Genomic DNA, 12,506 nt, shown 5'->3' with positions numbered 1-12,506 from the left:
GGGGGCCCGCAGTCGCCCACCTTCAGGCCCCCTTTCGCCGCCCTCTTTTCCTCGACTTGGCTGCCGCGCAGAGACAGAACACCAACAGACAATGGCAAAGGCGGCTTTCCCTCTCTCTGTGTGTGTGTATGTGACGTTTCGGGCTGACTTGTATCTCCGTGTCGCAGCGAGTGGGTGGGTGGGCACGGACTGCCGTGCGCTAGCGCTGCAGTCTAAGGTTAACGGTAAGAAGACAGAGCGAAAAGGGGGGAGACGGCACGGCATCGCGTAGGCTGCGGAGGGGCGGGCGCGCGTGCTGGCGTAAGCATCCCCGCGTGTTTCCAAAGGCCTCTCGCGCTGGCATCGCCGCTCTCCGTGTTGACCCTCTGCACCCCAGACAGCCATGCTCGACCGCCCTCACCACCGTGTGTGATCGAAGACGTGCGAGCGAGGCGGCAGTCAGCTACCCAAGCTCTGCCGGGGGGAGGGAGAGGCAAAGGGCGGCACCAACACACACAAGCAGACAGCCTTTGCTGCCCTCTTTCGCTTCCTGGCGGCCGTGATGCGCAGTCACCGGTTGGCTTTGTCCGCATCTCCGCGCAGCCCCCCTTCGCCGCCGCGCACGCATAGCCGCAGGGAAAGGGCAGAGCGACGCAGACGCCAAAGGAACCCTCAATCGGGAGGCCGTCACCCGTCGGCTCCGGTGGCCGCTGCGGTACAAAGAGAGGGGGAGGAAGCGGCGAGGGCGTCCGCCAGTGTGTGTGTGTGTGTGCCGGGCGGGGGGTTAGGAGGGGGAGATAGAGCTCCACCCATGGAGCTCGCAAGCGGTGCAGAGGAGAGTGCGCCGTTCAGGGAGGGGGAGGAGGCATCGAGAGAGCCGCTCAGGCAAAACGCGAGAAGGCAGGGAGAGGGCGGTGGTCCGTGCACTGCGCATGGACTTCCCCACGCGCAGACCTCACCACCTGGCTCCGGCAGCCTGACCCTCTCTCCCGTGAGCGGCCTCGGCGCCCAGCGGACTGCCTCTACCCCCGCCCCCCCCGGTCCTAACCTACTAGGCAGCGCAGTGGCGCGCTGCAAGGGGATGGAGCGCGCGCGCCGTCGGGAGCAGGCACGGAGCACGGCCGGGCCCACACCAGCAGCACAACAGCGTCCAATGAGTCCCCCACTGAAAGGCAAAATGGCGAGACAATCGAGCAACGAAAGAAACGCCGCGGAGGTCGCAACGCCACACGCTGCTTCCGCAGGCACAGGGCCCAATCACACCCACAGAGCGAGGGAGGGAGACAAGCGCGTCGCGATCCGACGGCGCAGCGGGCGGCCGAGAGGCGTCGCAGAAGGGAGAGACGCACTGCCGACACACGCATCACTGCGCGGCGAAGCTCAGCATCCCCAGCGCTCAGCAGAACGTGCTCGCACACCGCGCGCCACGGCAACCCGCCAGCCGCCAACAGCTCCCCCCCTCCCGCACACACACAGGCAAGCCGGCTCACTCCTCACTCACGCCATCCTGCTCGCCTCCCCAGCCCACACCTCACACGACCCCTTCGCCAAGTACAGTCAAGCCCATCCACGGCCCTACGGAATCGACCACCGCACCTCCGCGCTCATGTTCTCGTACGCCTCCACAGGCAGCGGGTACGTCACAAGCAGATCGCTCTCCGACGCGCCGTTCACCCAGTGCACAGCCTTCGCGTCCGCGTCCGCGCGCGACACAACAAGCACCACGTCGCCCGCCGACGGCCCAACAGCAACCGCGCGGAAGTCCTCCAGCGACAGCGTCTGCGCAGGCACCGCGAGCGCGTCGCGCAGGGCTGCAGCGCTCCGCACAGGCGCGCCGGGCGTCCGCGCGTCCACCACGAACCCGCGCACGCGCAGCCCAGCGCCGCCGCCACACGTCGACGGCAGCACCACACCCGCGCCCGCCCCGCCAATCGCGCGGCGGGCAATGTCAGCAGCGTCCTCGCCCCTCGCCGCAGCGCCGACGCTCACCCGCTCGCTGTACACGCACGCAGGCGCAGGCATCGCGCTCACCACGCGGTGCCGAAGCGCAGCACGCGCCTCGCGCAGCGTCGCGCCGCCATGCTGCTCCACGCCCACACGCACCACGCCGCGGTGGTGCCCCGCGAACGCAAGCGCAAGGCTCCGCACAAGCGGGCACACGCCCTCCTCGTCCGACACAACCCCCACCACCGGCAGCGCCATCAGCTCGCCAAACAGCCCATCCATTGCCGAGCCCCTCCCTTCAGAGCCCGCTTCAAGGTAAACAGCTGTCGGGTATTTGTCACGCATGAACCGGCGCAGCTGCTCCGCAACCTCTGTGCTATTGAACAGCGTGTTGATGTTGAAGTACAGCGGGTTCAGCTCTCTAATTCGCCGAATGGTTCGGTCATTGTCCGTCCAGTTGTTGTTGAAAATAGCGAAGGCGCATCGAGACGCTTTGAAGCCGCCGCGAAGCGACGCGGGGCCGCAGCCGTCGAAGTTGTCCAGCACGATCTTCGTCGGCGGCACCGCGTCTACGCGCGTCTCTCGTCGGCTCCGGTGCAGCTCCAGCAGGTACGGCAGGAACTTCGGCGACGCCTGCCACGGCCGCGCCATGATGAAGGCGTTGTACACAAACGGAATGAAAAGGTCGCGCGCCTTGCGGCTGCGGTGGTGGAGGGAGTTGTGGGCGAACTCGCGCTCGTACCGCGTCTCCAAGAAGCGAAGCATGTTCGTGCAGTACACAAACGGCGCGTGAGTGGCGAAGCGGCGCGGTCGACGTGGCGTCAGCGGCACGTTGGGGAGCGGTTCCGGCTCATATTCATGCGCCACATCCACCGCCTCATTCAGGGGCGCTACGGAGAGAGGTGCCAGCGCAGAGGGGTCAGCGCGTGCGCGCACGCGTCTCAGCCTCTCCCACATCGTCACCAGGGCATCGGGCAGGTAATCTTCATGCTGCAGGTCCAGCTCCACGATGTTAAACAAGTGCGTGTTGCGAACACCCTCGCCCCAGGTGCCGCCGTCTGCGGGACCCAGAACACCCTTCCTCAGTATGCCTTTTTCCGTCCGCACAATCGTGCCGCCGTACTCGTTGAACAGGTCCGTGATCGCAACGTCGCGGTTGACAAAATAGTCGTCGTTCATGTACACGTGCACGGGCGTCACGTTGCGCACGCGCCACAGGTGCTGCTCTATCGCGTGCGAGTTCACCGTCAGCCGCATCCCGTATGGCATCAAAGCGTCCTGGTGCACGGTCGTCACGCGCAGGTGCGTCCCGCTAGTCCGCAGCGCCTGCACGCGCGCATCGCCGCACACCCCAGCCAGGAAGTTCTTCGCGCCGTCCACCCACGTCGGGTGGTGCCCGGGCGACACCATCACGACGCGGCCGCGGTGCCACCGCACGTGCTGCTCAACGCTGCGCAGGCTGTGCCGCAGCTCGTCCGTCTCGCGATCGCCGATTCCCGGTCGTGCGTGCCCCATCAGCGTGGTGACGAGGTCGCGCGTCGAGGGAATGTCCGCGTACACACTTTTGAAGTAGGCGGGCAGGCACGTCGGCATGTTGCTCGCGACCATTCGCTGCAGCGCAGGTGGAAGGCGGCCACCGTCCCAGAAGGACTCGTTCTCCAGCTGGCGAAGCTTTTGTGAGCACTGCGTCGACATTACTTTGCGATACGCGTGGTTCGCCTCACTCCCGTTCACGAAGCTGTAGATGATATCCGTGTCGCCGAAGCGTGCGAGCAGCTCCGCCGGGGTGAAGGTGCGCCGCTCGATCTGCAGTCCGGGCAGGACCTGCGGCTTCTCGGGCAAGTACTCGCCCTCCCTGTATTCCTCCAGGACGACATCAAGAGCTGGCAACGGGCTAGCAGTTGGCGTGTGTGTCGCGTTTAGACCGCTTCTGTACGTCCCCGCTAGAGACGGGGTGGGCGGCGCAGGCAGAATGGTCGTCGTCGCCGGCGGCGCATGAGCTCGATGAGACGTCTCAGTCAGAGTAAGCGAAGGGGACGGCGCCGCGGTGGCGTTGGCAGCAGTGCCACTCATCGCCGGGGGAGATGGGTCGATCGCCTCCCTGGTGCTGGCATGCCCTCGGTGATTGATGGCGTCGCCACGCGCTTCCGTATCCTGCGCGGGTGTGTCGGTCCCCGCAATGTAGGCGAGAAGGCAGGTAAGGAAAAGAAGCGCCGCGAGCGCACCACCGACGGCGCGGGTGCGCCTCCATGCGCCAAGGCGCCTGTGCAGCAGCGCCCGGCGAACAGGCTGAACCGCGCTGCCGCTCAACCTCCTGTGCACGCCCTCTGACGTGCCGTGGGCTCCCCGGCAGCGTGAATGTGGTAGCATTACGGAATATGTTCAGGGCTGCCACCCCTGTACCTCTCTCCGCTCCTTGCCCCCTCCCCCCGTGGGGGCCCGCAGTCGCCCACCTTCAGGCCCCCTTTCGCCGCCCTCTTTTCCTCGACTTGGCTGCCGCGCAGAGACAGAACACCAACAGACAATGGCAAAGGCGGCTTTCCCTCTCTCTGTGTGTGTGTATGTGACGTTTCGGGCTGACTTGTATCTCCGTGTCGCAGCGAGTGGGTGGGTGGGCACGGACTGCCGTGCGCTAGCGCTGCAGTCTAAGGTTAACGGTAAGAAGACAGAGCGAAAAGGGGGGAGACGGCACGGCATCGCGTAGGCTGCGGAGGGGCGGGCGCGCGTGCTGGCGTAAGCATCCCCGCGTGTTTCCAAAGGCCTCTCGCGCTGGCATCGCCGCTCTCCGTGTTGACCCTCTGCACCCCAGACAGCCATGCTCGACCGCCCTCACCACCGTGTGTGATCGAAGACGTGCGAGCGAGGCGGCAGTCAGCTACCCAAGCTCTGCCGGGGGGAGGGAGAGGCAAAGGGCGGCACCAACACACACAAGCAGACAGCCTTTGCTGCCCTCTTTCGCTTCCTGGCGGCCGTGATGCGCAGTCACCGGTTGGCTTTGTCCGCATCTCCGCGCAGCCCCCCTTCGCCGCCGCGCACGCATAGCCGCAGGGAAAGGGCAGAGCGACGCAGACGCCAAAGGAACCCTCAATCGGGAGGCCGTCACCCGTCGGCTCCGGTGGCCGCTGCGGTACAAAGAGAGGGGGAGGAAGCGGCGAGGGCGTCCGCCAGTGTGTGTGTGTGTGTGCCGGGCGGGGGGTTAGGAGGGGGAGATAGAGCTCCACCCATGGAGCTCGCAAGCGGTGCAGAGGAGAGTGCGCCGTTCAGGGAGGGGGAGGAGGCATCGAGAGAGCCGCTCAGGCAAAACGCGAGAAGGCAGGGAGAGGGCGGTGGTCCGTGCACTGCGCATGGACTTCCCCACGCGCAGACCTCACCACCTGGCTCCGGCAGCCTGACCCTCTCTCCCGTGAGCGGCCTCGGCGCCCAGCGGACTGCCTCTACCCCCGCCCCCCCCGGTCCTAACCTACTAGGCAGCGCAGTGGCGCGCTGCAAGGGGATGGAGCGCGCGCGCCGTCGGGAGCAGGCACGGAGCACGGCCGGGCCCACACCAGCAGCACAACAGCGTCCAATGAGTCCCCCACTGAAAGGCAAAATGGCGAGACAATCGAGCAACGAAAGAAACGCCGCGGAGGTCGCAACGCCACACGCTGCTTCCGCAGGCACAGGGCCCAATCACACCCACAGAGCGAGGGAGGGAGACAAGCGCGTCGCGATCCGACGGCGCAGCGGGCGGCCGAGAGGCGTCGCAGAAGGGAGAGACGCACTGCCGACACACGCATCACTGCGCGGCGAAGCTCAGCATCCCCAGCGCTCAGCAGAACGTGCTCGCACACCGCGCGCCACGGCAACCCGCCAGCCGCCAACAGCTCCCCCCCTCCCGCACACACACAGGCAAGCCGGCTCACTCCTCACTCACGCCATCCTGCTCGCCTCCCCAGCCCACACCTCACACGACCCCTTCGCCAAGTACAGTCAAGCCCATCCACGGCCCTACGGAATCGACCACCGCACCTCCGCGCTCATGTTCTCGTACGCCTCCACAGGCAGCGGGTACGTCACAAGCAGATCGCTCTCCGACGCGCCGTTCACCCAGTGCACAGCCTTCGCGTCCGCGTCCGCGCGCGACACAACAAGCACCACGTCGCCCGCCGACGGCCCAACAGCAACCGCGCGGAAGTCCTCCAGCGACAGCGTCTGCGCAGGCACCGCGAGCGCGTCGCGCAGGGCTGCAGCGCTCCGCACAGGCGCGCCGGGCGTCCGCGCGTCCACCACGAACCCGCGCACGCGCAGCCCAGCGCCGCCGCCACACGTCGACGGCAGCACCACACCCGCGCCCGCCCCGCCAATCGCGCGGCGGGCAATGTCAGCAGCGTCCTCGCCCCTCGCCGCAGCGCCGACGCTCACCCGCTCGCTGTACACGCACGCAGGCGCAGGCATCGCGCTCACCACGCGGTGCCGAAGCGCAGCACGCGCCTCGCGCAGCGTCGCGCCGCCATGCTGCTCCACGCCCACACGCACCACGCCGCGGTGGTGCCCCGCGAACGCAAGCGCAAGGCTCCGCACAAGCGGGCACACGCCCTCCTCGTCCGACACAACCCCCACCACCGGCAGCGCCATCAGCTCGCCAAACAGCCCATCCATTGCCGAGCCCCTCCCTTCAGAGCCCGCTTCAAGGTAAACAGCTGTCGGGTATTTGTCACGCATGAACCGGCGCAGCTGCTCCGCAGCCTCAGGGGTGGTGAAGCCGGCGTTCGCGTTGAAGTAAAGTGGGTCTCGCCGCTTTGTATCGTCCATGGTGCGCTGGTTGGCGGCAAGGTCGTTGGTCACTCGCATGTACATGACCTCAGCCGCCGGATTGCGGTACACCGTGGCCGGCGCGCAGCCGTCTTCGTTGTCGAGGTAAATGGAAGCGTTTGGCGCGTGCTGTGCGAGGTACTTTGAAAATTGCTCTCTGAACGCATTGATGAAGAGGGTCGCCTCGGTCGGCGGCCGACGCGTTACGGCGGCCTTCGCTTCAGCTGCGGCAGCCTTAATCGCCTCTTTCACCTCTAGCAGGTAAGGGATAAACTGTGCGGAGGCCTCCCACGGCCGCGCCATGATGAAGGCGTTGTATAGGAAGGGCACAAACAGATCCCTGCCGCGGCGTTCGCGATTGTGCAGCTGCAGGTACGCCAAGTCGTCTCGGAACCGCACAGACCAGTGCCGAAACATGTTCGTGCAGTACACAAACGGTGCGTGGGCAGAGAAGTAGTGCCCCTGGAGGCTCCGGTGGTGTCCTGCTGGAAGCGACGTCAGCGCCGATGCATCAGAAAAGGCTGCCTCCCAGTACCAGGACGTATTCGCGGCCTGGAGCAGCCTGGAGAAGGCCATATTGTAGCGTACCTCTTGCGCCAGATCCATATAATTCGTACCGTTGGCACCAGCTGCAGCAGCAGCGGAGGCACCACCGGCCGACCCCCTGTCTGGAACGCGCGCCGCAGACGCTGCAGTGTCCCCCTTCGCCTGCAGGGATGACAGCAGCCCATAGCCAGCTGAATGGTTCACATCCGCGATTCGCCGGAGCAGCCCGCTCCATCTCGCCAGCAGCGAATCCGGTATAAAGTCTTCGGGTAGATGCTCCAAGTGGAAAATATTAAACAGCTCAGTGTTCGCCACCCCCTCCGTCCATGAAATGGTGGAGGACCCTCTCCACCCCGCTCCCACTTTGCCTCTTTCCGTCCGCACAATCGTGCCACCGTACTCGTTGAACAGGTCCGTGATCGCAACGTCGCGGTTGACAAAATAGTCGTCGTTCATGTACACGTGCACGGGCGTCACGTTGCGCACGCGCCACAGGTGCTGCTCTATCGCGTGCGAGTTCACCGTCAGCCGCATCCCGTATGGCATCAAAGCGTCCTGGTGCACGGTCGTCACGCGCAGGTGCGTCCCGCTAGTCCGCAGCGCCTGCACGCGCGCATCGCCGCACACCCCAGCCAGGAAGTTCTTCGCGCCGTCCACCCACGTCGGGTGGTGCCCGGGCGACACCATCACGACGCGGCCGCGGTGCCACCGCACGTGCTGCTCAACGCTGCGCAGGCTGTACCGCAGCTCGTCCGTCTCGCGATCGCGATCGTCGACGCGCTGGATGTTGCTGGTGCTGCCGAAGCGGCCCAAAATCTCGCTATTGAGACCTCTTAGTAGCGACCGGAAGATGTTGCACTGGGAGCTCAACTGCGCCTGCTGCGCTGACAAGCCCTTCACCTCTCTTTTCGATAATTGGGGCGACGCCGTCGACGCGCTGCTGTTCAGAAAGTGCTCCTTTTCCTGGTTCAGAATCAGCGCCCCGCAGCCCGCGCGAAGTTGCTTGCGATACGCGTGGTTCGCCTCACTCCCGTTCACGAAGCTGTAGATGATGTCCAGCGCATCGTAGCGCTCGTAGAGCTCCGCCGGGGAGAAGATGCGCCACATTGTGCGCAGACGTGGCAGCGGCGCCGTGCCGGGTTTCCGCTTGAGTGCAAAGCCATCGACAACCGCCTCCACTGGTTGCACAGTTGCGTCACCATAGGCGTTCGTTAGGCGGAACGCGTTAGGGTCCGCCTGGCCTCTGACGAGGAGCTCCGCATCAGTTGCGGGCCTGGGCTGCTGCCCGCGAAGACGCTCCTCGACGCGACGTGCGTGCAGTTCGCGCTCCCTCTGCTTGTCCTCTTCGCTCATATCGCGGAAGGCAAAGCTGCGCACCTTAAAGTCGATAACTGCCGTGGTTTCTCTGCCCCAGCTATTCTGTGGCGGTGGCACCGCACCGGGTGACACGAGGGATGCCGAGACGGCGTCGGTCATCCACATCAGTTCCACAAGTAAGAACAAGCCAAAACATATGAGACACACGACAACGAGGACGATGGTGCACTCGCCACCGGTCTTCTCGGAGCCGCCCACCGCCCCTAGCCGTCGAATCGCCTGCATCATGCAGCGTGTGTACAGGGACGCGTGCGCCCTGCGGGTGAGACGCCGCATTCCTTCCGCTGGAGAAAATATGCGTCGGAAAGAAAGGGAGGGCAACGGGCTTCACCAGCCAATACAGCGGAGGTGGCGAACGGGAGGCGAGGCGGTGCACACCTGAGGAGGGGAGGGGAGGAGAGGTTATATTTCGTTTTTTTGTATTTGTTGTGGACGATAACGACGCGCCGCCGCGAGTCAAGGCGATAGAGGACAAGAAGGCGCGAAGGCAGCGCGGCTGAACAGACATGGCGAATGTAAAAAGTCGGGAGGAGGGGGAAAGGGCGGAAGCGTAGTCGTGTGTGGCGTGAGGAGTCAGAGGAGGGCAGGAAGAGGCGGCACGCAGACGGTTGCGGGCGCATTGGCTTCCGTAGCGCGGCGGATTCGGTGTCTCTCTTTTGTGCGCGACTTTCTGCACGATTGCACGCACTCCTATGAGACGATCGACTGCAAACGAGGGGGAGAGAGGGTACGAGGGTCGGGTGCCAAAGAAGAAGCGCGACGCGCCGGCTCCCTTGTGTCGTTGGTATTCCCTATCCATTACTGACACACAACAGCAGCAATAGCGGTAGCCATCACGTTGGCGAGTGGCTATGAGGAGACGCCTACTTCGGCTTTGTTTTCGCTTTGTTTGAGCGCGTTCTGCGTGAATGTGTGTGTGTGCGTCGATAAAAGACAGACAGAGCGCTGACTGCGAAGAGGGCGGAGACGAAGGGCTTGCCAGCACGGCGCGCTTTTCCCCCTCAAGAAGCTGCCCGTACAAACCTGAGCCCTCGCTCCCCGCGCCATGGGCTGCAAGAGAGATCCCCTTTCACGCGTCACCGCCGTCTTCGCCCACACTCGCTGTGCACAGCGAGGCTTCACAGAGGAGTCAACGCGCTCTCCAATCACTCGTAGGAGACAGCAACGCTCCAACATTAATAAAAAAAAATCGAAGAGAGGAGGTGAGAGGAAGCAGCGCAAAAGCGGGCGCGACACCGCGTCGCAGCGACTGCAGACGCGCACAAAGCGCTCCGTGATACCGCTGCGACCTCCCGTCACCCGACAGAAACTTGCACACGCGCACGCAGCAGTCGGAGCTCAGAGGGGAAAGGCACAGCGACATCGTGAAAAGGCCCTTGGGAGTAAGAGGAAGAGGGACACGCCGGCCACCATACCAGCGCTCCCGTGCGGAAAACAACGACACAAACGCTAAGCGCCCCTACACGCTGTCACAGAACTCTGTGCACGTGCGCTGGGGAGTAAAAAGTACCTCAAGCAAAGAAAAAATGAATTCTTACGCGCGTGTTTGTGTTAGGCTGCACACGTCAACGGAGCACCTCAGGAGGAGCGAAAGCTTGCCGGAACACCAACAATAGAAGAAATGGAAGACAGCAGCAGAGGGGAGACGCGGTTCCGTTAGAAGAGAGCCGTGACCACCGCACGACACTTTGTTCCGCCACTACCGTCAACACACGCACGCACCGACAGCAGCAGCACCCTTCACCTCCGCATCCACACACCACCCGCTCCTCGCAGGAAGGAAAAAAAAGAGAAAAAAACGTGGTGGGGCACGGAGGAAGTGGGCCCTAAAGCCTTACTATCCCTCTCCACGAATGTGACCAAGTAGTATAGTGGGGATGTTCGATGAGAGGCCCACCGCCCGCTTCCAAAGAAAAAAACGCGGACAGTTCCTCGCACTCACGCTAACACCCTTTCGATGCAGAGGCATCGAACCCATTGTGAGCAGAATATATATATATATATTTATTTGAAAGGCGCCAGTACTCAGTCAAAGACAGTACAGTCAACCACCCTGACATCAGTCCGGTGGACGCCTCAACTCCCCACCGCCGCGTGATCAGCCATCGAGCTGGAATCGCCCCCGATGACGCAGCAGCGGCCAACTCAGCAACACCAGGAGCCATGACGAGAAAAAAAGTAACCCATCCGTTTCGACCGTATCACACCCGCGCTCCAACGCTGCACACCGCAGCGTAGAGAGCGCACATACTGCCACACCGCCCGCCTGCCTCGGCGGCTCTGGTGGCTACGTCCGCGTCGGCCAGGTCGTGCCACCCTGCCGTCGCACCGGGCCGTGCGTCTGACAGGCGCGTCTACTTGCCCTTCTGCGCACCTCCTTCCGCACACGCGCCGCGCCATCAGCGCCAGATCAACCCGCGCGCGTGCCACGCCTCGATCCCACGCGGGCCGCCTTCAGAGCCGAAGCGGCGCCGCCTGCCGTGTGGCTAGCAGGGGGTCGTGTAGCCGCGTGCCGGATGACCGCCAGGTCGAAGGCGGAGAGCTTCAGGCCAGGGCCCCCGCCGGAGGCACCGCACGCCGCCCGTGTACCGTCCCCCACCTCAGTCGCTTCAGCCAGCCGCACCCATACCGCACCGTGGCTCTTCGCACCGGTGTCGGGGGGACGCGACGGCGTCACTCGGGGCGCTCTCGCCACGCCTCCCGCAAATGTGCCTCGTCGCCCCACCCCGCCACACGCGGGAGATGCCGCGCGTGCCGCACACCTGCACTTCGTCGCGGATCGTCATGGACCCCCGCACGCCCTTCTCGCCTGCCACTCGTGCGCCCCTGGCCTCGAGACCCCTAGCCCGGATGCAGCGCAGCACTGCCAACTATGGCCAGCAGCGCCTGTGGCCACTGCGTCCTGGGGCCTGCATCGCGCCGCTACAGGCGCGATGTGGCCATGAGACGGTGGCGCCAGGGATCCTCCGCCCCCTCCCAGACCCGCACACCACCGGCCAGCATCCATCAGACGGAAGGAGCTCGTGCACAGGCACGCGCCAGCGCGCAGGCAGCGCACGGCCTGTCGTGCTCAAGGAGCACAGGCAGCAGTCGTCGACACCTGGCGGGCAAGGCACGTGCAGCGCGGGCGAGACCTCCCTGATCGGCCCGCTGCGTACAAGAATCCGACGCACAGACAGGCGCCCGTGCGCGGCAGAGCGAGCATGGTCTGCCGTCTTCTCGTAAGCTCAGCGGCCCTGCTCTTCCGGCGGGAGATGGTCGCCGCCGCGTAGCACGTTTGTCGTGGGGAGTTGCATCGCGTGCCGCGGATGCGGGGGATGCCAGCCTGGCACCGGGAACCGGCGACCGAGTCCGCAGCCCACGCAGTCGGCGTCGCGCCCTCTGCCGCTGCCGCCTCGGCAAGCATGTCGGAATCGTCGCGCACTCGCCCAATGCGCAGTGGCCAGAGTCGAGCGGAGGTGAGGGGCGCGTACAGCGGGCCAACAGCACCGGCGATTCTGCCCCCCACCCAAAGCACCGCCCACCGCGTCATCCTCCACCGCTGCGGGGCCCGCACTCGGCGCCGTGAGGCGGAGGGCGCGTCTGCGGCTGCACCCACGCCTGATTCGCCGCGCCGCCGCTCACTCAGCTGTCCTCGCAGCTCCCTCTGCTTCGCACCCGGTGACGGCCGCACGCACAGGGCCCCCCGCAGCCTCTTGTCGCGGTACCCCTCAGCGCACTGTCATTGGGCAGCAGCGCGGCACCACCTGATCACGGTGGCGGAACGGACTGCGCGAAACGGGCAAGTCCTCCGCCGGCCGGTCGGGGAGTGATGCGCTCGAGTGCACGCGTCAGCGGCGTATGGGGGAGGCGCAGGCGTGTGGAGCCCC

At 65.1% G+C, this 12,506-nt stretch overlaps 2 protein-coding genes across 2 annotated transcripts; both read right to left on the bottom strand.

Moving 5' to 3' along the window:
* Positions 1-1,554: 1,554 nt before the first annotated feature.
* On the bottom strand, positions 1,555-4,293 carry LSCM1_05745 (uncharacterized protein; the record flags this gene model as incomplete). Its single annotated transcript, XM_067323188.1, has 1 exon — positions 1,555-4,293. The coding sequence occupies one exon, from the start codon at positions 4,291-4,293 to the stop codon at positions 1,555-1,557; it is 2,739 nt and encodes a 912-aa protein (XP_067179823.1).
* A 1,617-nt stretch (positions 4,294-5,910) lies between these two features.
* LSCM1_05744 (uncharacterized protein) lies at positions 5,911-8,913 on the bottom strand (the record flags this gene model as incomplete). Its single annotated transcript, XM_067323187.1, has 1 exon — positions 5,911-8,913. The coding sequence occupies one exon, from the start codon at positions 8,911-8,913 to the stop codon at positions 5,911-5,913; it is 3,003 nt and encodes a 1,000-aa protein (XP_067179822.1).
* Positions 8,914-12,506: the final 3,593 nt, after the last annotated feature.

Source organism: Leishmania martiniquensis, chromosome 16, assembly GCF_017916325.1.
Source record: "Leishmania martiniquensis isolate LSCM1 chromosome 16, whole genome shotgun sequence".
Lineage (NCBI taxonomy): Eukaryota > Euglenozoa > Kinetoplastea > Trypanosomatida > Trypanosomatidae > Leishmania > Leishmania martiniquensis.
Note: the sequence above shows the minus strand (reverse complement) of the source record. Positions and strands in the feature narration are given on the sequence as shown.